General features: G+C 46.2%; 1 protein-coding gene across 2 annotated transcripts in view; it reads left to right on the top strand.

Annotated features, from left to right (window-relative positions):
* COL20A1 (collagen type XX alpha 1 chain) overlaps positions 1–25,601 on the top strand; it is a 298,926-nt gene that overhangs the window by 130,421 nt on the left and 142,904 nt on the right. For both annotated transcript variants that reach the window (XM_068264036.1, XM_068264037.1), the window contains exons 18-19: positions 852–984; positions 18,744–18,803. In XM_068264036.1, coding sequence (XP_068120137.1) covers positions 852–984; positions 18,744–18,803 — 193 coding nt within the window. The remainder of the gene's footprint in view (positions 1–851; positions 985–18,743; positions 18,804–25,601) is intronic.

Genomic DNA, 25,601 nt, shown 5'->3' with positions numbered 1-25,601 from the left:
GGGGGGGGAAGGGGAAGGAGGAGAAACCCAGGCTCGTCCATATTGCTAGGGAGGTTAATTCAATATAGGCCAAGCAGAGAAACATGAAGAGATACAGGCAGTCCCCTACTTACAAACAGGCTCCTCTCCAGGAGATTGTTTGTAAGTTGAGTCTTATGTTAATCGCTCTGAAACCTGGATAAATGATTTGCTTTCGGACAGCTCTGGATATGGGCATGAAGCATAAACTACTGTATATGGTTTTGTTCTTATCAATGTGCTTTGAAAGTGTTTTGAAATACTTATAACAATTTATACAATACTGTAATATGTAAGAACAAAAATATCTAATAAAAAAAATGTTGTATATTTTGTACAAAGTCAACTCTTTTTTGTATCTCTGGAAAGTTGTAACTTGAGTCATTTGTAAGTAGGTGACTATCTTATGAATGATCTCCCCTTATCTTTTTACAGACAAAGTATAAGTGAGGCTAAATTGTAAGTTAAAGTGGACCTGAACTCAGTACTTTCTAGCTGATCTAAAAGATAAGCAACAGCATAATAACCTTTAAAAAAATATTTCTTTGTTACAGCTGATACAAATCCTGCAATAAATCTGCAGTGTGTCTACTTCTCGCTTTCATGGACAAAATTACAATTACACTGGTGATTAGACACAGATGAGGAGGAATTAGACAGGCTGACCTCTCTAAATACATACAGGGTGCATTTCTCTGTGTTTTCCTTCTGTCCTGTGCAAGAGTTCAGGTCCACTTTAAGCTAGATAAGTAGAGAAGTTGTGTAAAGTAACCCCTTTGTGTGTTACCATGTGTGACATGTTAAGCTGTCTACAAACATTTCTATCTTGGCAGCTGTCAGTGCCTGGAGGAGAGTATAGCGCCACCTTGGCTGACATGGAGTACAGCACCGAGTACCAGGTGTCCATCTCTGCCCGCTATATGGATGGAGCACAGAGCCCCGCCTCCTCAGTGCGCTACACTACAGGTGATACGCCCATACAGAGCATGACGGCCATACTGGCGATCCCCTCTCCTAAAGAGCAAATCTGACTTCTACAACATCCCCCTTTCTGGTACCCTCCCCTCCTATAATTAGGGTTGTTTTTCAAATGTAAAACGATAAAGCTTGCAAATACCTTATGCCTGGTACACACAATGCAATTTTGACAGATTTTTCTATCAGATCGACTATATCCAACATGTCCAATCTGATTTCCGATTGATTTTCCGTTCACTTCTATGGAAAATTGGCTGGAAAATCGATCGGAAATCAGATGGGACATTTTGGAAATAGTCGATCTGATAGTAAATCTGTCAGAAAATTGTGTTGTGTGTACCTAGCATTGAAGTAGTTTTGAGCGTGCTGGTGACATTGCCATACTAATTCTGCTGCCCTCACCTAGCAACAGGGCTGTTGGGAGGGGCTGATGCTGCCTCTTGCACCAACTACCTGCTGGAACGAGGACTACTCTACCTATGGTTACTTTTGGTAACTGTTAGCTGCCAAATCAGGTTGATTTGGGTACCAGATGCACCGCGGTGGTGTGGGCACTCCACAAGCACCCATGTTAAAAGCCACGAATGGCATTTATTAAGGGAAACTTGGGTGCTGGGGCCACCTGCAATAAAAAATGTTGCTACAAATAGCGGGAGCTAACATTGCTCTGAGCATGTGGCGGTGTTTAGGGTTAGGCATCAGTTGGGGGGTCGGTTAGAGCATTTTACGGCGGTAGATCGGTTGGGGTTAAACATCGGTTGGGGGGGCGGTTATGGTTAGGCGTTTTGCAGCAGGGGATTGTTTAGGATTAGACATCTTGCTTTGGGGGTTGGTTCGGGTTAGGCATCTTGCTTTGGGGGTTGGTTAGGCATCTTGCTTTGGGGGATTGGTTAGGGTTAAACATTTGTTGGGGAATTAGTTAGGGTTAGGCATCTTGCTTTGGGGGATTGGTTAGGGTTAAACATTTGTTGGGGAATTGGTTAGGGTTAGGCATCATTTGGGGGATTGGTTAGGGTTAGGCATTTTGGATTGGGGATTGGTTAGGCATTGTGGATTGGTTAGGGTTAGGAGTTTTGGATTGGGGGATTGGTTAGGGTTAGGCATTTTGCATTGGGGGTTGGTTAGGCATCGGTTGGGGAATCTGCTAGGGTTGAGCATTTTGCATTGGGGATTGGTCAGGGTTAGGCATTTTGTATTGGGGTATTGGTTAAGGTTACGCATTTTGGATTGGAGGATTGGTTGGGGTTAGGCATTTTGCATCGGGGTTGGTTAGGTTTAGGCATGGTTTGGGGTATCATTTTTTGGTTAGGCATTTTGCAGCAGGGGATTGGTTAGGATTAGGCATTGTTTGGGGGATATGTTAGGGTTAGGCATCATTTGGAGGTTGGTAAGGGTTAGGCATCTTGCATTAGGGAGTTGGTTAGAGTTAGGTATGAGTTGGGGAGATGGTTAGGGTTAGACATGGTTTGGGGATTAGTTAGGCATTTTGCAGGAGGGGATCGGTTAGAGTCAGGCATTTTGCATTTGGGGGGGGGGGGTTGGTTAAGGTTAGGCATTTTGCAACAGGGGATCGGTTAGTTAGTCATCATGCATTGGGGGTTGGTTAGGGTTATGCAACGGTTGGGGGATCGGTTAGGGTTAGGCATTTTGCAGCAGGGGATTGGTTAGGTGTAGGCATCGGTTGGGGGACCGGTTACGGTTAGGCATCGGTTGGGATTTCGGTTACGATTAGGCATTTTGCAGCAGGGGATCAGTTAGGTTTAGGCATCGGTTTGGGGATCAGTTAGGGTTAGGCATCGGCTTTGGCATCAGTTAGGGTAAGGGATCAGCTTAGGATCAGTTATGGTTAGGCATCAGTTTGGGCATCAGTTAAAGTCAGGCATCAGTTAGGGTTAAGCATCAGCTTAGGATCAGTTAGGGTTAGGCATCAGTAGAGGGAGGCCTTGTGTGAGGACAGGGTTAGGTAAGCAAGTATGGGCGGTACGCGATTTTTGCAGATTGGCCACAAAAGCAGCCACAGTGTCTGTTCTCAGTAGGCTAGTCACCACGTACGTTCCGCAAATTACTCACCTGCTGCCGTCTATTTGGGTCCCCTGCTGCTGCTGGAACATCTGCTCGATTCCTCTGCACAGGGGAAGTGCCAGTATACAGATCAAATAATCAGACTGCAACAGACCAATGGGGGAATCCTCCCTGGTGCTCTACTACCTAAAGTATTCATTCATGGTATATATACTCAGTTTACCTTCCATTACATAGATTTGTTAAGATTGTATGAAAACAATTGTATGGTCAGTGGGGCACCATTAAGGTGTCCAGTAAAGATACAAACTTTAATGTACAATCTTACCAAATCTATATAGTGGAAGGGTAAATTGAATGTGAATATACCACGAATGGATGCTTTAGGTAGTTCCTTGTATTACTTACAAGTGGTAAGATTGTACAATCAAGATTGTATCATTAGTGGGCACCATAACCCATTAGCAGCCTCAATAGAGTTATCTCATTTGAGATAAGTTCACTGCTTTTGACCTCAGCTGGCATAACTTGCCATGCTGTAAATTCATGGAATGCTTTGATGTTTCTCTGTTAGCAGAAAATATAGAAACTGAAAGCAGAAGGCCTCTGTTACTGTCTCACACTGCCCCCTAGTGACAAGTGGCCATACATACACATTATAGCAGTACTAATTAGAAGCAAGGAAATGTAACAAATAAGAAATAAACAAAATGTGCTAAAATAAATTTTCCTGGAGCACTTGCAAGCCTCTAAATAAAGTGGCTGCTAAAGGGTTAAAGGGGAACTTCAGCCTAAACAAACATACTGTCATTAAGTTACATTAGTTATGTTAATTAGAATAGATAGGTAATATATTTTTTTTACCCACCCTGTTTTAGGCCCCGTTCACACTTGCGGTTTTGCGAAAACCGCACCGGATGTCCGGACCGCACCGGAGCCGGATCGGACCTGAACCGTACGGTTCCTGTCCGGATCCGGTCCGGATCCGGTCCGGTTGCATACGGTTTCCGTGCGGTATGAACACGGTTGCGGTCCGGATCCGGATTCTTAAAGAGATAACAACCTGTATAAATACCTGGGGTTCTGGGAGGTCAGCAGAAGCTCTGGGGTCATTGTTGGAGACAGCTGGACGTGTGGAGACCATCCTTGGATACAGAGACAGCAGTTGGGACCATGGATCCAGTCATTTTTTACGCTTATTACCTGGGAATTCTCTCCTTCCTGTTGTTTACCTACTACTATGTGGGGAGAAGGCGTGCTCCTCGCAGGAGATGGTGGGTGCACCCTCTACTAGCCAGGAGGCAGAGGAAGGGAGAGTTCCAGGCCCTCTACCGGGACCTCAGACGACACCCACAGAAGTTCTACAGCTACACTCGGATGTCTATTCCCCTGTAAGTATCTAGGCCTAAATACACCAACCCCCACCATCCCTAAACACCCCACCCTCACCCCCACAACACCTCATCCCTGTATACCTAGCTAAACACACCACCCTGACCCCCACACCCCTGTATACCTAGCTATACACTACACCCCCACCCTCCACAACACTCCCAAACCTCTGTAAACACACCTCCCCCATCCTCCACCCAACACCTTGTCCCACAACATACTTTACAGCTTCTTCCTTTACATCTCCTGACAGGTTTGATACCCTTTTGGAGATGGTGAAGGATGACCTTAGGAAGAAGGATACCACGTTCAGGAGAGCAGTCACACCACAAGAACAACTACTCATCACACTGAGGTATGTAAAAACAAATTTTTTTATTGCAAAAACAACCACTTTCCAACATGGAAACATTCTTCCAACATGGAAGACAAAAAAATAACATATCAATGGTATAGCCAGGTCAGTTTTAAGGAACACCAACCACCAACTTTGTGCTGGAAGAGTTGCAGGGCATAGCTGCCCAAGTGTCTTTCGGGGACACCAGTACCTAATATTAAAGTGCTTCAAAAACCTAACCACTGGCACAGGACCCTCTGAGCCATGGATGAAGGACACAGGGCAGTGAAAAGGCTAGGCCTCTCACCGACCAGTCAAGGTGTCCTTCATCCATGGCTCCTAGGGTCTTGTGTAAGTGATTAGGAACAAGAACAAAGTGAGGAGCAAGAGGAACCGATGGCAGAGGTGCATGACTACAGGTGCAGTGCAACAGGCACAAGGTTGTGACCCAGGTAGTGTCTTTCGGGGACACCAGGCCCTAATAAATTGAAGTGCTTTAAAAACCTAACCACTGGCACATGACCCTCTGAGCCATGGATGAAGGACACAGGGCAGTGAAAAGGCTAGGCCTCTCACCGACCAGTCAAGGTGTCCTTCATCCATGGCTCCAAGGGTCTTGTGCAAGTGGTTAGGAACAAGAACAAAGTGAGGAGCAAGAGGAACCGATGGCACAGGTGCAGGACTACAGGTGCAGTGCAACAGGCACAAGGTTGTGACCCAGGTAGTGTCTTTCGGGGACACCAGGCCCTAATAAATTGAAGTGCTTTAAAAACCTAACCACTGGCACATGACCCTCTGAGCCATGGATGAAGGACACAGGGCAGTGAAAAGGCTAGGCCTCTCACCGACCAGTCAAGGTGTCCTTCATCCATGGCTCCAAGGGTCTTGTGCAAGTGGTTAGGAACAAGAACAAAGTGAGGAGCAAGAGGAACCGATGGCACAGGTGCAGGACTACAGGTGCAGTGCAACAGGCACAAGGTTGTGACCCAGGTAGTGTCTTTTGGGAACACCAGGCCCTAAATTATTAGTGCTTCTAAAACCTAACGACTGGCACAGGACCCTCTGAGCCATGGATGAAGGACACAGGTCAGTGAAAAGGCTAGGCCTCTCACCGACCAGTGAAGGTGTCCTTCACCCATGGCTCCAAGGGTCTTGTGCAAGTGATTAGGATCAACAAAGTAAGGAACAAGAGGAATCAAAGGCACAGGTGCAGGAATACAGGTGCAGTGCAACAGGCACAAGGTTGTGACCCAGGTAGTGTCTTTTGGGGACACCAGGCCCTAAATTATTAGTGCTTCTAAAACCTAACAACTGGCACAGGACCCTCTGAGCCATGGATGAAGGACACAGGTCAGTGAAAAGGCTAGGCCTCTCACCGACCAGTGAAGGTGTCCTTCACCCATGGCTCCAAGGGTCTTGTGCAAGTGATTAGGATCAACAAAGTAAGGAACAAGAGGAATCAAAGGCACAGGTGCAGGACTACAGGTGCAGTGCAACAGGCACAAGGTTGTGACCCAGGTAGTGTCTTTTGGGGACACCAGGCCCTAAAGTTCAAGTCCAGCAAAACCAAAAGTTAAAAAGCCCTGTGATGGTATCCTTCCTCCGAGGATCGGAGGTATTCAGAGGAGCATGTCCAGGAACAATTTGACTTTTTTTTTCAAATTGTATCGGCACCACTACTAGAAAAGGTGGGAGTTGCTGCCTGGAAATCTGGACTCTCTTGGGTGCTGGTCGTGGATGAGCTGGACCCTGACAGCGGTGGCCCATATTGACTGCCTCTGTAGCCGGTGTACATCTGTGATGATTGCCAGGTGGGCACCGCTGTTGGTTGTGGGGGTCTAAAAATTGGTGGTTGCAATAATGGCGTGTCCATGTGCTGTTTAATCACCTCCAGCAAATTGGAATGGCACGCCATCAGGTTTTGTGAAGGCACCTTTTCAAGATATGGTATTAGAGACATCACAGTGTGAAAACACGGGTGTGCCTGCAATTTCAGTAGTTCCTTGCTTTGTTGATGCATTTGCTGCATCATGTTCTGCAGCTGGCCCACCGACTGATGATGCTGCGCACGCAGTTGGTCGATTTCTCCTCTGTGCATCTCATGCATCATTTTAAGCTCGTCCCTGTAGTGCCCATGTACAGCGTCGAGCTCACATTGCAGTGAAGTGATGTGGGACTTGTACTGCTCCATGATATGGCCCCTGTCCTCATCTTGCAACTGCCGGGTTATGAGAGTTTGGTGGCTCTGAAGAATCCCGAGAAGTCCGGAGACAGCCCCGGACATCTCGGACTCTGTCTCTCTCCTTGTTGGGGGGAGGGTACCTCGACGCCTCACTGGTGTGGTGGTCCTCACTGGTGGTGTGGCAGCATCTTCCCGTCCTCTGGCCTGTGTCGGGGTTGCCCTGCGCGCTGGTTGTGCTGCAGTCTCTCGGTGCTCCTCACTTTGTTCTTGTTCCCCTGGAGCTTCCATAGCGGTCGATTGTGGAGGTTCAGCTTCTTCCACACTCGGTCCTGCAACCTCAACATCCAAGCTCTCTTCTGCCAAGTCATCATCAAAGGACGGAGTTGTGATGAAGGACTCCCTCCTCCTACTCCTCGCCTCGGGGAAATAGGTTACATCGGCGACGTCATCATCCACCAAGCTCTCCTCACTGCTGAACCGTGCCTCCTGGGTCGGTTCCTCTTGCTCCAAATTGTCTTCAGTCCTGTAGATAAAAAAAATATTTATTGGTGTGCCAAACAGCATGTGGCGTCAATTCACAGAGCTACCAAACACTAGCAATCACTTTATCACCCGTTTCTACCCTACATTTGATAAAGCTTGTGAGAAAAGTTCGCTAGCCATGGGAATTGAGGCCATAGCAATACATGGCCGAAGTCATGGTAAATGAGCTCTCAGTTCCTGCCCACAGTAGTGGTACTTACAGTCTAGGTTCCAGGCTTGCATTGATGAAAGACAATTGCTTGGCAAATTGGTAGTCTTTTTGTCGCCTTCCCCCGCCACTGCCACTTCGTTCGGCAAGTTTTTTCTTCCGTAGCCATTTCACATATGCATCCCGTATATTGCGCCACCTTGTCTTGTACCTTTCTCCTGTAACGACATGAAAAATTGATTTCGATTATTTCTCTTGTAGGTACATTGCAACTGGACAAACATATACATCGCTACATGTCACATTTCGTATTGGGAAGAGCACGGTGGCAGGCATCGTCGTGAGGACTTCGAGGATCCTTTGGACGCGACTGAGGGCCAGATACATGCCTGTGCCGGACACCACGAAATGGGAGGAGATCGCCCAGGGCTTCTGGACCGAGTGCAAGTTTCCTAATTGTGTTGGCGCACTGGATGGGAAACACATCCGGATTCAGAAACCCGTGGGGAGTGGCAGCCATTATTTCAACTATAAAAAATACTTCAGCATTGTTCTAATGGCAGTGGCAGATGCGGACTACAAGTTTGTGTACGTGGATGTGGGGTCGTACGGTAGTTCCAATGACTCTGGAATTTTCCAGCGTACGACCCTTTGCCGGCTGATGGAGGAAGGCAGACTGCGTCTCCCCCGTGACAGACCCTGGCCTGGGACAAGGGCACCGGCCTACCCCTATGTGTTTGTGGGGGACGAGGCCTTCGCCCTGTCCGACCATGTAATGCGTCCGTACCCAGACAGGGGACTTGATGCCAGCCAGCTACACTTCAATGCTCGGTTGAGCCGTGCAAGGAGAATGGTGGAGTGCACATTTGGGATCCTGGTGTCAAAGTGGAGGGTGTTCCACACGCCCATGCTGCTGAAACCGGGCAACGCAGTTGTCGTGGTGAAGGCAGCATGCATCCTCCACAACTTTGTGCGGCAGGAGGAAAGAGAGACTCCGGAACCCCCGAATGTGCTTCCACTAATGCCCCTGCGGAGGTATGCAACCAGGCCAAGGGTAGTGTCACTGCGGAACAGGGACCAACTGAGACTTTATTTTACCACACCACCTGGACGAGGGTGAATGTTTGGTTTTTAATATGTTTTGTTGAAATGTGTTTATTTTGGAGTTTCAAGTTTGAGTGATTTTAAATGTATTAATTTTTTACAATAAATTGATGTATAATAATTGGTCATTGTGTATGTTTTATGTGCACAGGTGGGGTACATCGCAGGTGGGTGGGATACATCACAGGTGGGTGGGATACATCACAGGTGGGTGGGATACAACACAGGTGGGGTACAGGTGGGTGGGATACATCACAGGTGGGGTACAGGTGGGTGGGATACAACACAGGTGGGTGGGATACATCACAGGTGGAGTAGAGGTGGGTGGGATACAACACAGGTGGGGTACAGGTGGGTGGGGAACAGGTGGGTGGGCCACGGGTGGGTGGGCAACACGTGGGTGACACAAATCCATAGCAAAAGTTGAATACATCACAAGCTTATTTAACCACAAGCCCCCCCCCCCCCCAAAAAAAAAAACTTCTAGTCAACATACCCTCTGTGCCTTGCTGTCTCTTGCTCAAGTTCTCAAAGTCCTCCACATACAGCTTGGCAATTTTTTTCCACAGGCCTCTGCATTTTTTGATGTTGCTGTGGTCCGCATCCCCCTTGTCCCACAGGGCTGGTACCTGCTGCACCTGTAGGATGAGGTCTTCTGATGTGTAGGGCCTCACCCCCTCGCTATCAGACTGATCCTGCTCCATATTGCTGCCAAAGAGCTCCAGCATGAAGTCACTGCTGCTCCACTCTGTGAACGCTGGTGCCATGTGGTCCCCATCCAAAATGGCCACCATACCATAGAGTCTGCATAGGAAGTGTGGTACAACATCCGGTTTTTATAGCCAGTGTGTTGTGCGCTCTCCGGTTCTCATTGGTTTCCATTGGCCGGATGCAACATTCCGGCTCCGGTCCGGATACGTCAGCCGGACCAGCCGGACCAAAAAATAGCGCATGTTGGAACGGACGCCGGAGTCCGGATCCGGTCCGGCTCCGGTCCGGACGAAACGGACGCATGTGAACGGTCGCATAGACTTTCATTGCTATGCCGTGCGTCCGTTTCGTCCGGTCCGCATGCGGTCCGGCTCCGGCACGGCTCCGGCACGGCGATTCCGGATAGCAACCGCTAATGTGAACCGGGCCTTAAAAGAACAGGCAAATGTTTGTGATTCATGGGGGCTGCCATCTTTGTCATGGGGGCAGCCATCTTTTTGGTTGAAAGGAGGTGACAAGGAGCAGGAGACACAGTTCCAACTGTCCTGTGTCCTGATAACCCCTCCCAGCTGCACACGCTAGGCTTCAAATGTCAAATTAAAAATGTAAAAAAAAAAAAAATTTGCACCAAAACAGCAGAACGAGAGCAACATCAGAAATCCCATCATGCTTTGCACAGCATCAGGGGAAAAAAGCCCGGGCAGTTTTCTTCTGTGCAGCCAGGGGCGTAGCAATAGGGGGTGCAGAGGTAGCGACCGCACCGGGGCCCTTGGGCCAGAGGGGCCCCGAAGGGTCCACCCTCTATCACAGTATTAGCTCTCTATTGGTCCTGTGCTGGTAATAATCACTTCTATAGATGCTTTGAATAGTAGCAATCCTTAACACACTGTTCCCCAAACCCTTCTTGCACCTCTGACACTGTGGTTGTCCTTGGCAAGTTTTGGTGCGCTGTATCAATTGCTATGTATAAAGTTCTTGGGGGGGCCTAATGTAAAACCTGCACCAGGGCCCACAGCTCCTTAGCCACGCCACTGTGTGCAGCTAAAAATGAGGCTTGGATAAGAGAAACAAAGTTCTGATGTTGTGAAACTGTTAAAGAAACACCAAGCCTTTTCAGTGCTGCAGAGTCGATTTTTAGTCCGGAGGTTCACTTTAAGAATATGTTACATGCACCCAGAACTTCCTTGCATAATGTTATGAGTTGATCGCTGTTTATTATTATGCATATGATCAGGGTCTCCATCTCTGGATAACGTTACATATAGCTGCTCGTCAAACAGTCAAAAATAAATTTGTAGATTAGTAAGTGAATAACAAAGTTTTGATTTTAATTCTTTGCTGGTATGTTTTGGGGCTTTTTTGTTTATTTAGTTTAAATATGTTGATACATTATTAGTTTGTTATATATACTGTATATTTTTTTATTTTGGAAACCATGTGTAACATTGATGCTAGGCCTTCCTTTCTACATTTCCCACGAGGCCTTGTTAGTCTTGTGTAATGCTAGAGGTCACACAAATAATTTATATATTAATCCCATCTTACTTCCACTCGTTTTGTTGTGTAAATGATGTTTACGTGATCCGCACACGGGATAGACATGAAATACGTCAGGTACCCCCCTTTGATGGACAGACAGAAGACCCGTCTGAAGATGAAATGTTGTGAGGCAAGCTAGGCATCTGCTTAAGGGCTGCATAATTTAGTGGCAGGAAGGGTTTAAGAAGAACCGTACTGAGTTCTGTTTTTGAAAATGGCTGCATAACCCTTGTAATGTAAAAAAGAAAAAAATAAAGTAAATAACAATAAATAAAACACAAACCTTTATTGGTGGATATAGTTATCCTAACCGATTGTATTATAAATATAATTTCTGTGTAAAAATCACAGCTTGCTCCCCAGGCCGCAGTATGATAGACAAACTCTTGTGCTAGGAGCAGCCATTGCATGTACCGTATATAGAAACTCCTAACCAGAGGTGAAGAGATACAGCACTCTGCTGCTGGGAATCAGTGTAGTCATCCAGATGAGATCTGTGCACTGCCGGGAGGGGGGTAAATTCTATTGATCCTTTTAGGCACTTGCAAAGTTTGCACACCAACACCCACAATGAAAACATTAGGCTGAACCAGCATTTTATATCATAATTGTGGTGTTCTTCATACATATGGCCTTGAGATGGTTCTGTGATATTGTATGACTGCATAAGATTATGTAGACCGTTGATTCCTGTTTTTTTTTCCTGCCTAGACGGAGTGAAGATGCTGCTTATGTAGAGAGTTGGTGAATCCTGTAAATAAAGCTAGTTTCAGTTAAATTACCTCCATGACTACTGAATATAACAATAACTGAGGAGGCATATTCCCCCCAGACACATAATTAATTTAACGATCGCCTAACGCCGATAGGCGTCGGCAGGTCTTAAGTAGTTTCCCATGGAAACGGGCGCTCGATCGAGCGGCCTCTCCATGTCAGTTCACGGAGGGTGTCTCCGTGAACAGCCGGGAAAGCCGCCGATCTCGGCTCGCCGGCAAAATGTAAACGCGCGGGGAAGAAATCCCCGCTGTTTACATCATACGGCGCTGCTGCGCAGCAGCGCCGTAAGGCAGATCGGCGATCCCCAGCCTCTGATTGGCCGGGGATCACCGGCATATGATAGGCTGAAGCCTCTACTACAATGCGCAGGACGGATATCCGTCCTGCGCAGCCCATGGAAGGAGAGGGGAGGGATGGAGAGGAAGGGAGCGCCGAAAACGCTGCGGAGGGGGGCTTTGAAGAGCCCCCCCGCAAAGCGCAGCAAGCCGGCGTCGATCAGACCCCCCCAGCAGGACATCCCCCTAGTGGGGAAAAAAGGGGGTAAGTCTGATCGCCCTGGCATAATCCTGATCTGTGCTGCGGGCTGGAGAGTCCACACAGCACAGATCAGGCAAAACACCCCTGGTCCTTAAGTGGTTAAGCACCATATCTCCCCAAACAACATAATTAGGCAGGATGTCCCACCTCAAAGCAACATAACTAGGCAGCATGAACCCCACAAAAAAACTTAAGTGTCATGTACCCCCAAACAATGTAATAAAGCAACTTTCTACCCCTAAACATTATGATTGTTAGTGGCTTGTGTCATTGTAAAATGATGGATAATTTGGAAACAAATCACCCTAGAGACATAAGATGAACCGTATTTGCTGTGCAGAGGTGGGCATTTTCACAATTATTTTACATAAAATATTTCCCAAAATCAACCCAAACTTACCTCTTGGCCAGTAATGTATTTACTATATTTTATTATTATTATTTACCTTTATGTATAAAGTGCTAACATATTATGTTGCGTAATATGTTAGCACTTTATAACTAAAGGACACTAGATAAGAGAGACATCACAACATTAACCACTTCGGTACCAGCAGCCTCTGCTCCCTTAAGGACCAGAGACTGCTGGTACGCTAAAATGCCGCATTCCGACGAATCGCCGCAATAATCTGTCGCTCCAGCCAGTCACGCCGCTCTGTCCCCGCCACAGGCTGCTCTCTCTGCTGTCTCTATGATGGCAGAGCGCTGTGCACTGGTCAGGAGCTGCTTTCATTGGTTCCTGACCCTCTCACTCAATGTAAACCAATGGGATTGGCTTACAGTAATGACAGGGCTAGGAGCCAATGAAAACAGCTCCTGCCCAGCTCACAGTGCTCTGCTGTCATAGAGGCGGCAGGGCAGCACATTGCGGCGGAGAGAAAGCGGCGGGAACGGGCGGGGACGTGCAGTGAATGGGACGTACAGTTTACGTCCGGTCAGAACCGCAGCGCCACCCGCCCGACGTAGATTTAAACTGCGTCGGTCAGTTAAACACTGTTACGCAGGGACATTACAGCATTAAACAATGGTACCCAAAATAGAGTTTTACCTATATAAATATTGCACAGATTGCAATATAGAGATAAATACAGCAGATGAGTCACTGAGTCCATATAGGAGTGGTGAAGAGCACACGGGAGGAAGGCCCTGCCAAAAAGGCTTAAAAATATGTCCTCCTAAACAACATAAAAAGGCAATGTGTCTCCCAAACAACATAATTAGGCAGTGTGTCACCTCAAACCTCATTATTAGGAAGAATGCCCTCCCACACAACATAGGTAGTGTAGGGGAATGTAGGAGGCACCCAAGCAATAGCAATCAGTATAGAGGTAAGGGAATCCTACCTTGAGGTTGTCTCATTCAAGAATGCCAATTTTTCGATAAAAGTATAACTATTTTTACTGTGCCCATTAGTCTGATGTGCACAAAAAAATCGTTATACTTTTATCCAAATATTGGCATTCTTGAATGCAACAACCTCAAGGTAGAATACCCTTACCTCTATACTGATTGCTATTCCTTAGGTGCCTCCTACATTTCCCTAATCTATATAAGTAACCTCCTGAGGAGGAGTATGCCTCTCAAACTGGGAGGTCAAGGACTAAGACGCTACTTTTTCTGGAGCAGCGACCACCACATCCTCTCACAAAGGCTGAATGGAGACAGTACTTCTCCACATGCTTGTACGAGTGGTTGCATCCTCTGCAACCCACCTTTGTGAGTATTTTTGAATACTACACGAAATTTCTCCTCCATATCGACGGTATTACACGATATCGGGCTCCTGGTATCTCTGTTTCTATTTGTCGTCCTTCCAAGAGTAACATAGGTAGTGTGTCCCAGAGAATACGATTGGGCAATGCGCCCTAAAACCACAATTGGGCAGTGTCCATCAAAAACATAATTAGGTGGAGTGCACCCCAAATCATAGTTATTCAGGAGTACCTGTATAAATAAAAAATAAAGGCAACATTCTCACTGTCCACCGCACTTGAGTCCTGTCGCCTCTCCATCTTTATCAGCGAATCTACTGTATGCCAAGACTGACTAAAAGGAAGTGTGGGTCATTTTGACTGTGGCATATATCACTCCTCATCATATGAAACTATTTAGTCTAATGGAGGGATACAGGGCACTGCTGCAAATGATTCAGGGCACTTGCCCCAAATGATCAACTCTAGTGATGTCGTATACTACTAGTAGTAAGTAGTACTAGTAGTAGGAGGTGCAAATTAGTAAATCTATTGTAGCAAAGTGGAAATTGTGACTGTAATTGAACTTAGTGTACCCAAGGTGGTTGTTTGTAATACAAATGGGACACAGAGGAATGTTCTTTGCTTAATTGACATGCCTCTATGTCCTCTGTGTGCTGCTCTCCAGCTCCCCTTCTCTCCGCTGCGGACCCCCGAAAATGCCAACAACGGGATTGTCGCTAGATAACTAGAGGAAGGGGCGTCCTTAGCAGGAGAGGAACTGGAGTGTCTTCCCCGCCTCTGTGCGCCTCTCCCCGCCTCTATCTCTCCCCTCCATGGCTCTCCCCGCCCCTCAGCGGATCTCCCCGCCTCTCTGCTCTGTGAGGACGAGAAGCAGAGATGCGAGATGCAGCGTCGTGACCCGTCCCCAAAGGTCATTAAAAACGAAACTAATGGATTTCTGGCCAAAAGAGTGGCGGAATTAGGTAGTACGTTTTTTGTTTTTTTGTTTTTTTTTATCTTTATTCTTGGGCTCGGGATTGCTTTAAAAAAGGGGAGCATAACTTTAAACAAGTATTCTACTTCTGTTTAATACAATATTTTAAGATCCTAAATATGTGAAAAAGTTCCTTTTATCGATGAGCAGTAAATGCAGGGGACATCCATGTAGTACTAGAACAAATTGAATCATCGTTTAATTTGAAGTGATTGGATCAGGTCCTCGGTTTGAAACTGCTGTATAATTAGCGCAGATTTTTTGAAGTGGATTAAATGTAGTCCTGTCTTTGCTTCAAAGGACGTAAGTGATTGCTATTTAATTCATTCCTGGCCTTAGGTAATTAATTATCAGGGATATTTAGTTGTACTAATATCGTGTAATTGGTTTCCTGCACGCCGCGCACCCGCCTCGACCATTTCCTTTATCTCGCTCATTTACATATTTCAAAAATATGCAACTTGTCAGCTTTTGTCATCCTTCTTGAGTAATAGCATCTGCTAATCTGCGAAAATGAATTTTAGCGAACTGAGGGAAGATGGTCGAGGTCCAGTAATGGCATAGGGACGGTTAATGAGATGATAATAGTTCGGAGATGATGCAAATCCTGTGCTTATTTTATGCAAATGTATGCAGCCTGCAAATGGACCAGTCGAATGCAGGATTTGATCAGTTTAGTTCCAGGCTGCATACATTTACATTAAATTAGCAAATCATTTGGATTCACTTGGATGTTTTCACATGTTATTAACCGCCCCTAATAAAAGGGTAAGTGAACTTACAATATTAGAATGCTAGATCGCCCTTAAAGGGAACCTGAGGTGAGAGGCATATGGAGGCTGCCATAATTATTTTCTGCAATATTTGTTTGAATAACACACTTAAAACAAGCATGCAGCTTATCCAGTCAGGGCCCTTTCACACTGGTGCAGTGTGGCATTTTACAGCAGCCTATCGCTAGGGCAATGAAAGTCTATGGGGCAGTTCACATTGCCTGCAGTGTGGTGCGCTGCGCTAAGAATCTAACGTGAGTCATACCTACGTTACCGTGCAGCTCCTGCAGCAGACCAAAAGTCTGTGGCGACGCATGGTTTTTAAAAAGCCGCTGCAAGTTTTCTGCGTTGCGCATGCGTGGAAGCGTATTTTGGCAATACACTTCTGTGCATGTCATTGATTCGGCCATATACCTTGCTGCCAGATAGGGATTACCACGTATTAACGAGGTAATCCATGGAGGCCTGTTTTTGGCTACCGCCAATATGCAGTGTGAAACCGGCCTCAGACTTCAGTCAGAGCACCTGATCTGCATGCTTGTTTAAGATTTATGACTAAAAGTATTAGAGGGTCAGCAGTACAGTCAGGCAATGTGCATTGTTTAAAAGTAAATAAATATGTCAGCCTCCATATCTCTTTCACTTCAGGTGCCCTTTAAAGTGTACCTGTAGGGAAGCCCCCCAAGGCTGTAACATACTTCCTGTGTTGAAACGAGCCTCTAAATTGACCATTGGTGGTATTCATATGCAGAGGCATAGCTATGGGAGGGCAAGGGGGAGCATATGTCCCCAGGCACAGCACTGTAAGGGGACAAAGCACAGCCACTGCACCCCCACATGTTTGAGAGATGGCTCTCTGGCTGGCCGAAGTGCCCCTGCTTCTCTCCCTACCTCTGCAGAGCAGTGCAGAAGCATTACCAGCAGTAGATAAAGCAGGGCACATCTGGCTATCTAAAGGGAGGGCATATCTGTCTGTCTAAATGAGGGTATGGAGGACACATCTGGCTATCGAAAGGGGGGCACATTTGGCTATCTAAATGGGGATGGGGGTACATTTGGCTATTTAAAGGGGGGCATATCTGGCTATTAATAGGGGGGCATATCTGGCTATCTAAAGGGGAGCACATCGGGCTATCTAAAGGGGGGCACATCGGGCTATCTATAGAGGGCACATCTGGCTATCTAAATGGGGGGTGGGGGCAATTCTGGCTATCTAAAGGGGGGCACATTTGGCTATTTAAAGGGGGGCACAGCTGGCTATCTGAACAAGGGAAGGGGGCACATTTGGCTATCTAAGTGGGGGTAGGGGGAAGGGGGCACTTATTGCTATCTTTAGGGCGGATGGGGGTACATCTGGCTTTCTAAACAGCATTTGTACATTTGACTCCACCCATGACCATGTCCACATTCTGATGTGTGGCCACGCCCATTTTGTCCAGGTGGGTGGGAGGTGCAAAAACGTCTTTTTCCCTGGGCGCTGAAAACCCTAGCTACGCCTCTGGTCATATGGTGACAGGCCAGGATGTCAGTTGTGAGATGCTTAAAGGACAACTGTAAGGAGAGGTATATGGAGGTTGCCATATTTATTTCCTCTTAAGCAATACCAGTTGCCTGGCTATCCTAGCCGCTCATCCAGGAGGAAGCAGGGACCAGGAAAACACCCAGGCGAAGAGAGCCTGGACAGCCGACTCCTTCATGGGCGCCGAGAACTGACAGCCTGCAGTACCGCTACAGGCCATCACCTGCAGTACCGCTACAGACCATCAGGTGTCATCAAGCGGTGGTGAGTGGATGATGACTTGTTGTCGGATGCAGGCAGCCCTGGAGGAGTCGAGAAAGGTGATCATGCTGGTAATCTCATTTCCTCTATTTGGCTGTACCACGCGTCGCCAGCTCCCTAGCGGTTATGTCCTTCTGCCTGCACCCCCCGCCTTCTACTCGCCGCTCTGCGCCTAGGGTGGTTGCCCTGCCCGCACTGCCCAGGAAATTGCTCTGCTGATGAAAGACGACCTTGTACTCTTGAGAAAATGTCTGATCCCGGGGGTTTCCCTGTGTACATTGCAAACTTCTGTAGGCCTCGCCTGCATACAGCGGCGTAACTACAGGGGTGCGGCCCCTGTGACTGCAGGGGGAGCCCATAGCTCTAAGGGTGTTCCAGCTACTACTTCACTCCCTCCAATATAGGGGTACATCCTTCAGATCAGGTGGTTTTGTGGCTACACTTGTTATGGGTGTGAAGATTATGATGTCCACCCTTGTGAGATGGGCCTCCAGGTTGTGAGGGTCACCAGGGGGAGGCAAGTGAAAGGGTTTGAACATGGGGGGGGGGGCATCAAAGTATTGCTGGGGGGGGGGGCATGGTTTTTAGTTACATCCATGTCTACATTGGTTTGCTTCTGGTTAGGAGTTACATTTTGAACAAGAGGAACGGATCGCATGTAACTGCCCTCAGCTAGAAGATGGCAAAAACAGGCTGATGATTTTTTGGCTGGTTCCACCATAAGGGGTCCTGTTTATACAATGAATCCATACTAAGAAAGAAAAAACTTTTGAATGATATTCCTATCTCCTTGAATTGTACAATATATGTACATATAAAGCTAGGCATCATTAGTTCATATATCCCAACGGTTGCCTGCAGGCATTTCAGCTCATTAGGAAAGGCAGCTAACGAAAGGATCCGCAAAACGCTGATTAAATCTCTTGATGGCGCAGATAGGTGTCCTTAGCATCTCCGTTTACCTCCAACAGTTATCGCGCCGCGGCTGTGCTTTCTCTATAGGCAGCTCGGCATGTATGTATGTATAATGGGCTATGAAGGAGGCACCCGCTGGTGAACATGTACTTTGCTTTATCTTGGACTTGAAATAGAAGTTCTAAAATATTCATAATTTTGTAATATCATTAAATATTCATTTTGAAAAAAAAAACACTCAACGCTTGTTCTTGATTGATTCACTTTATGATAAAGCTATTTCTTGTTCCCTGGCACAGGAGAAAATCCCAGGAAGCTGCCGATGGGCCGTGGTGGGTTTTTACCAAAACGGACGGATGGTGAGTATTTTGGACATCTCCTTGTTCCGGGTCAGTTTCCGATCTCTGCCAACCCTCCTGGCTGTTCTTCTCCTGATCAATAAGCTGAATTCTCATAGTGGGTAGATATGGTTAGAGTTGTGTTGCTACAGAGATACACCCTAAACTGGCACCTACAATCAGTCGTGTGAAAAACGAAAGTGCTATGATAGTGTTTGACTATTTAAAGGGAACCTAAACTGAGAAGTATATGGATTTTTCCTTTAAAAATAATACCAGTTGCCTGAGACCCCTGCTGAGCCTGTGTCTCTAATACTTTTAACCACAGCCCCTCAACAAGCATGCAGATCAGGTGCTCTGACTGAAGTCAGACTGGATTAGCTGCATGGTTGTTTCAGGTGTGTGATTCAGCCACTACTGCAGCAAAAGAGATCATCAGTAGAGATGGCCCGAACGGTTCGACCGCGAACTTATTCGCGTGAACTTCGGTGGTTTGCGGTGAACCGCGAACTTTATGGCGGTTCGACCCGCCCCCTATACTACATCATTAGGGTCAACTTTGACCCTCTCCATCACAGTCAGCAGGCACAAGGTAGCCAATCAGGCTACACTCCCTCCTGGAGCCCCACCCCCTCTTATAAAAAGCAGGCAGCATCAGCCATTTCACTCACTCATGTGGCTGCAGTAATTAGAGAAGGGAGAGGTGCTGCAGAGACATTAGGGAAAGCTTAGTTAGGCTTGTTAAGTTGCTCCTTATTGCTGATACTTATTGCTAAAAAGCACTCCTCATCCTCAACAGCTCTTTTGAGAGCTAATGTTGTTCTTGTGATCTATTTTTTTTGTGTGTGTGTGTGTGTGTCCCACAGACACTTGTGTTGCATATACAGCCCTGTCAGTCAGTCTTAGCTGCTGGACCTTGGCCCCTTGGTAATACCTACTGTGCCACTGCAGGCCCAGCACATTCAGTGACTACCTGTGTGTATGACAGCTGAAAATTTGCACCTGTTCATGGTACCTGTGTGTGTGACAGCTGCAAATTTGTAATACCTGTCATTGCATAATTGTTCACAGTACCTGTGTGACCGCACGCTGTGTAATATACCACTCCGTGCATACCTGTTAACTGCACCTGTGTGACTGCACGTTGTATTAGTCAAGTCAGTGCATACCTTTTACTTTATCCCCCCGATACGGACAAAACAGGTAGAGGCAGGGGCAGACCCAGAGGAAGGCCACCCGGCAGGTCTGTTCGAAGTTGTGCTGATGTGATTTTGTGCGGCCCTGGCCCAAAGTACAGTGCTCAGAAGAAGGCACGTGCCATCCTTAGTCATGGATTAATGTGAGTGCGGCATCAAAACATTGGTCAACCACCTTTCCACTGAATGGAGGAGAAGATGTGGTGCTTGTAACAAACGTCCCCCACCCAATTCCTCTACCTAGAAACAATGAGGATTCTCATTGGTTGAAGCGGGATTCCTACTGTTTTTTGAAAACCAATGGAATGTCCCATGCATCTGCTGGGCTTCCGATCCGCTTCTCCTTGCAGTGGACTGAACGGCGAGTGTCAGTGGCGGCGGAATGAATTCACATGACAGGTGAGATGCTGTTTTAAATGGAATGATCATTCTAGTGTAAACAGACATCGTCCTTTCCCATTGCCTTCCACTGCATCCAATTTGCGGCGTTTACAATATATTCGCGATACAGTTATTGAAAAATCCAGCAGGTCAGGATCTTACATTTGCTGTTCAATCCGTGTTCGCATTCCGCATTTTTCTGCATTACGGAAAAGTGAACCGGCCCTGAAAAGAGTGAACTTACTTTTTTCACAAATTTATTTCAACTTTTTCCTTCCATGCGGCTTGAAGGCAAATACTTATATTTTCACTGAGATTTAAAAAATGACATGCGCTGTACTTTTTCACCTGGCTGTATAACTGCATACATTAAATATTATAATACATATTATACACCAAGTCATCTCGTATAATCCGGAAAGGATTTTACACCATGTGAACTCTCTCAACTCAGCTGGATAGGCATTAATATATATACTGAATTTAATTAAATTTGAATTAAACACACACAAAATGTAATAGAGTAAAAGATATGAATATATATAAGCAAGTCGGGAGATTTGGTTAATGAAACCAGACTTGCTCTTTCTGCATTATACATTTGCCAGTCGAATTACTGGCAGTGGGAAAGAGGAAACATGAATTTGTAATATTTCATAGGCTCTATCAGTTACACCTGTTCTTGCTCTTGCAGTAGATTTGCAAAACTTTTATCTTTGCTTATAGAAGAGGAGCTTACAGCTCCTGCAGTGATCAGCCGCCTGCTGGAATGTGGGAGGAAATGCCCCAATGGGAGGGATGAGAGTAGCATCAGGTGATCAGTGGGAAGTGAGCAGGGAGTTGAGCAGGAAGTGCTGGACAAGGGGGCAGGGCCAGCACCTGAACAAAGACAAATTGAAAGGGAGTGGCCATGGAGAAAAATTGCATGTATTTTTTGCAAGTCATTTTTTCCCTTCTAGTGTAAATATGGATTAACTATAAACTTCATGCTTAAAAGAGGCACTTTATGCCAAGATTGAACTTCATTCCAATCAGTAACGGATACCCCCTTTCTCATCTCATCTTTAACCGAAGCGTTGTTTATTCATTTTCCAATAACTTTATCACTACTCATCACAATGAATTGGTCTATATCTTGTTTTTTTCCACCACCAATTAAGCTTTCTTTGGGTGATGCATTTTGCTAAGAATTATTTTATTCTAAATCCATTTCAACAGGAATATTAAGAAAGAAATGAAAAAAAAAAATCATTATTTCTCAGTTTTTGGGCATTATAGTTTGAAATTAATACATGCTACCGTAATTAAAACCCATGTATTTTATATGCCCATTTGTCCCGCTTATTACACCATTTAAATTATGTCCCTTCACAATGTATTACGCCGATATTTTATTTGGAAATAAAGGTGCATTTTTTCAATTTGTATCCATCACTATTTACAATCCCATAATTTAAAAAATTATGTTAATATACTCCTTTGACGTGCATATTTAAAAAGTTCAGACCCTTAGGTAACTATGTTTTTTTTTTTTTTTAATTGTTTTTTTTTTTTTGTATTAAAAATTGTATGTAGGTAATTTTTGGTGTGAGAGGTAAACATCTAATTATAAATGTAAAAACATGTATTTCTTTATTAAAAAATGGATGTGTGTGTAGTTTTACTATTTGGCCACAAGTTGGCCACAGTTAAAAAGTCCTGGAAACGTGATCGTATGGTGGCGGAAGCGCGCGCAGCCCAACTGGACAAGAATGTTCGTCCAGTTGGGCTTAAGTGGTTAACTTTTTTTGAATAGATCATAAAAGGCAGGTCTGGCTCAGGGCCGGATTTACCATAAGGCACTGTATGCACTAGGCACGTGTCTACAGGCGCCTGATGATGGAAAAGCGGCTCACTCCTCTCCCCTAGTGCCTCCCTCCCTATGCAGAGTCCAGAGCAGAGCGTAAATGAGATGTTACTCACCCAGCTCTCTGCATTCCGCTGACGGGATCTCCCTTCAGTCGGGGGCACCCACCACTAGCTACTTAGCATCAGGTACCCAGAGGTACTCTCAGTAGTAATGGATGCCTGTAGCTACCTATGACGGTCAAGGGAAGTAAGGGAGTAGTGACAGCTGGGCTAGCCAGCACACTTGTGTTGCAGTTTGGTGGGGGTTTGTAGGTTCATGGAGGGCAAAGTCTCCAGTGCCAGAACATCTGTGCCTATAGGCTCCTGAGAGGTAAATCCAGGCCTGGTCTGGCTGATATTGAAGTGAAACCCCTCCCACAGTGTGATGTCAGGGCCGTAGCCCTATCAGATTCCTGTCTGTGAACCTCGTTGTATTGTGGGAAATAACGGCCATTTCCAACTGCCAGATAAGCAGTATCAAGAGAGAAAAACAAAAAAAATTGAATGATAATTGAATGGTGTATGGCCCAGCTTAATTTGCCAGGATATACGGTACGTGACACATTAGGGATAAAAACACCAATGCTTCAAGGTAAGCATTAGAAGAATAACTGGAAATACATGCTTGCTGAAAGTACATTATCATTCCCTCCAAATTCATCTTTGATATCAGAAATGGCACCCAACAGAGATGCCACCGCTGACGCGAATCAAAAGATTGTTTATCATTCGCCGAAGCGCCGGCGTGGCACGTAAATAAGCGGCTTTTATTAGTGGCACCTTCAAAAGGTTCCGTCTGCTTCCAGAGATGCAAGAGAATTATTAAACCGTGGCGCTGCTTTCTGTCAGAGAAGTGACAGTGTGATTACTATGTAGGAACTCTAATCATCGGCATCCATAAAACATTAAAACACCGGTGAGGCGGGAGAGGTCCTCCGCGACGATTAATATCGCTCTTCAGGAGGGAATTGAACTCTTAAAAGGCAAATAAATTGCGGTAAAACGGGTTTTAATTCACATCCTGCCGAGATGGAGAACTTCACGCCATGTTAACATTATTTCTGCGTTGTGAAGAATGTTACGTTAAACGACCAATCCGACCAAACCGTACGGAGTCACCGACTACTTACCGTATCTGTTGCTAGGCAATGGTTTGTCTATAGGCCACACAGTGTGCTGCGAAGGATTGGGGAGTCTTTTTGGATTTGCAATACCTTTGATCTAAAATGTGGCTTTACTTTTCAGGCAAAGTTGTAAAACTAGGTCAAAGAACTAGGAACCCAATTAAATAAATGAGCCACAAAAAAAACGCTGCTTGTCCATTTAACTATTTAGGAAAATTTGTTGTCATCCTGCACTAAGATATTTAATCCTCTATATATTTGCTCACCAACATAGCCGACCTTTAAAATGAGCAACCGGAGCAATTGCTCAGGGCGCCAGCTTCCAAGGGAGCGCCTATAGCTGGTTGCCTATACGGAGGGCACCTACACCTGATTTCCTATACTGAGGGCACCTATAGCTGGCTACCTTTACTGAGGGCTCCAACACCTGGCTACCTATACTGGAGGCACCTACACATGGCTACCTATTGGGGGATGGAGACCTTCAACTGACTTCCTATACTGGGGGCACCTATTCTTGGCAACCTATATTGAGGGCACCTACACATGAGATCCTATACTGGGGGCACCTATACCTGGCTACCTACCTATACTGAGTCTGAGGGCGTTTTTTTTTTGGGGCGGGGCGCACTGTGGCTATAACGCATGGTGCAAATTGTTGTCGCTGTGCTATCCTTCTAAATGGGGGGGGGGGGGCTAACTCTCCTACTGATTGTTTTTATTAATATTCCTGAAAGGTTCTAGCCTTCATTTTTAAGTGTATTCAGGATAATGCACTCCTTCCATCCATTCGTAGTTATTAATAGTATTTTTTTCTATTATACATATGTGACCTGTCACGGAGATCTGAGCATTTGTGTCACAACGTCAAAAAGGTTGGGAACCACTGTCCTAGGAGATATCTCAGGAGAAAAGAAGAATTGCATATGGGCCTGTGTGTGTATACGTGTGTGTGTATATGCACGTGGGAAGAGGATGGGGGGGGGGGGAGGGCACAAAAATCAGGTTTCGCTTAGGGCGCTGTGAAACCTAAGGCCGGCCCTGCTCACCAATTTCCATGTACCACCCCAGCTACCACCAATGTTCTGCCAACCACCACACCCTCCTCTCTCCTTTTCTAGAATTACCTTCTTACATTCGTGTATACAGGACTTCTCACTGGCTTCACTCTTCCTCTGGAACTTCCCTCCCACAGCACATCTGACACTCTCCAACTCTTTAAAGAAAAGTTTTCAATATATACTTTCCGCCAGGGCATAATTTAACTATCCCCACCCCCCAAAAATCCAGTAGTCCACGCCTACACACACACACACACACGCACACACACGCACACACACACACACGCACACGCACACACACACACACACACACACGGTCATGACCGCCTATAGGGAATCACAGGAGGGACTGCAGTATGGAGCTTGAGTGAGTCTGTCTGTAAATGTGGGTGTGTTTGACTCGGCTGGCCAATTTTGCATTGTGATTTTTAGTGATTTTGCCATTCTCGTTTCGCAAATGGCAAGTGCTGCTCAAGCATTGCAGTGAGAGTAATCCCATAGGATTACAAGACCCCCAAGTCTCCCGAATCCTGCGAGACTGTCCCAATTTGGGGGGCTTGTCTGCAGTCCCGCTATGACGCCCCAGTGTCCCGGTCGGCTGGGCAGAGAGGTTGAAAAAAAATGATCGAGGCGCCAGCCGCACGGATGTGGGTCCGGCATCATATTTCTTCCCCTCTCCAAATGTGCCCCCCTGTGTCCCCCCTGCTTGCAGAGTAAGTTTGTGCAGTGGAGCGGGCTGTCATCTTACCACTGATCTACGTGTACCGACATTTGGCTTCACTCTGTTTCCTGTGATGTCACAGGAAGCAGGAAACAGAGAAGAGCCAGATGTCGGTACACGTGGATCAATGGTAAGATGACAGACCGCTCCACTGTGCAAACTTAAGCCTTGTACACACTATCAATTATAATTGGCCAATGATTGGCCAATTTTACCACCTCCATGTAGTATGGGAGCTTACCTGCACAATCTGCTCATAGTATTTAAATTCTTTTGGTCCTCATACTACATGGAGATGGTAAAATTGGCCAATCATTGGCCAATTATCATTGATAGTGTGTGCAAGGCTTTACTCTGCAAGCAGGGTGGACACGGGGGCACATTCGGAGGGAGGGAGGGAGAAATATGATGCGAGATCCGCGTCCCACATACCGCTTCCGCGTGGCTGG

Source organism: Hyperolius riggenbachi, chromosome 12, assembly GCF_040937935.1.
Source record: "Hyperolius riggenbachi isolate aHypRig1 chromosome 12, aHypRig1.pri, whole genome shotgun sequence".
NCBI classification, from domain to species: domain Eukaryota; kingdom Metazoa; phylum Chordata; class Amphibia; order Anura; family Hyperoliidae; genus Hyperolius; species Hyperolius riggenbachi.
The sequence above is the reverse complement of the archived record's forward strand: the minus strand, read 5'-3'. Positions and strand labels throughout refer to the sequence as shown.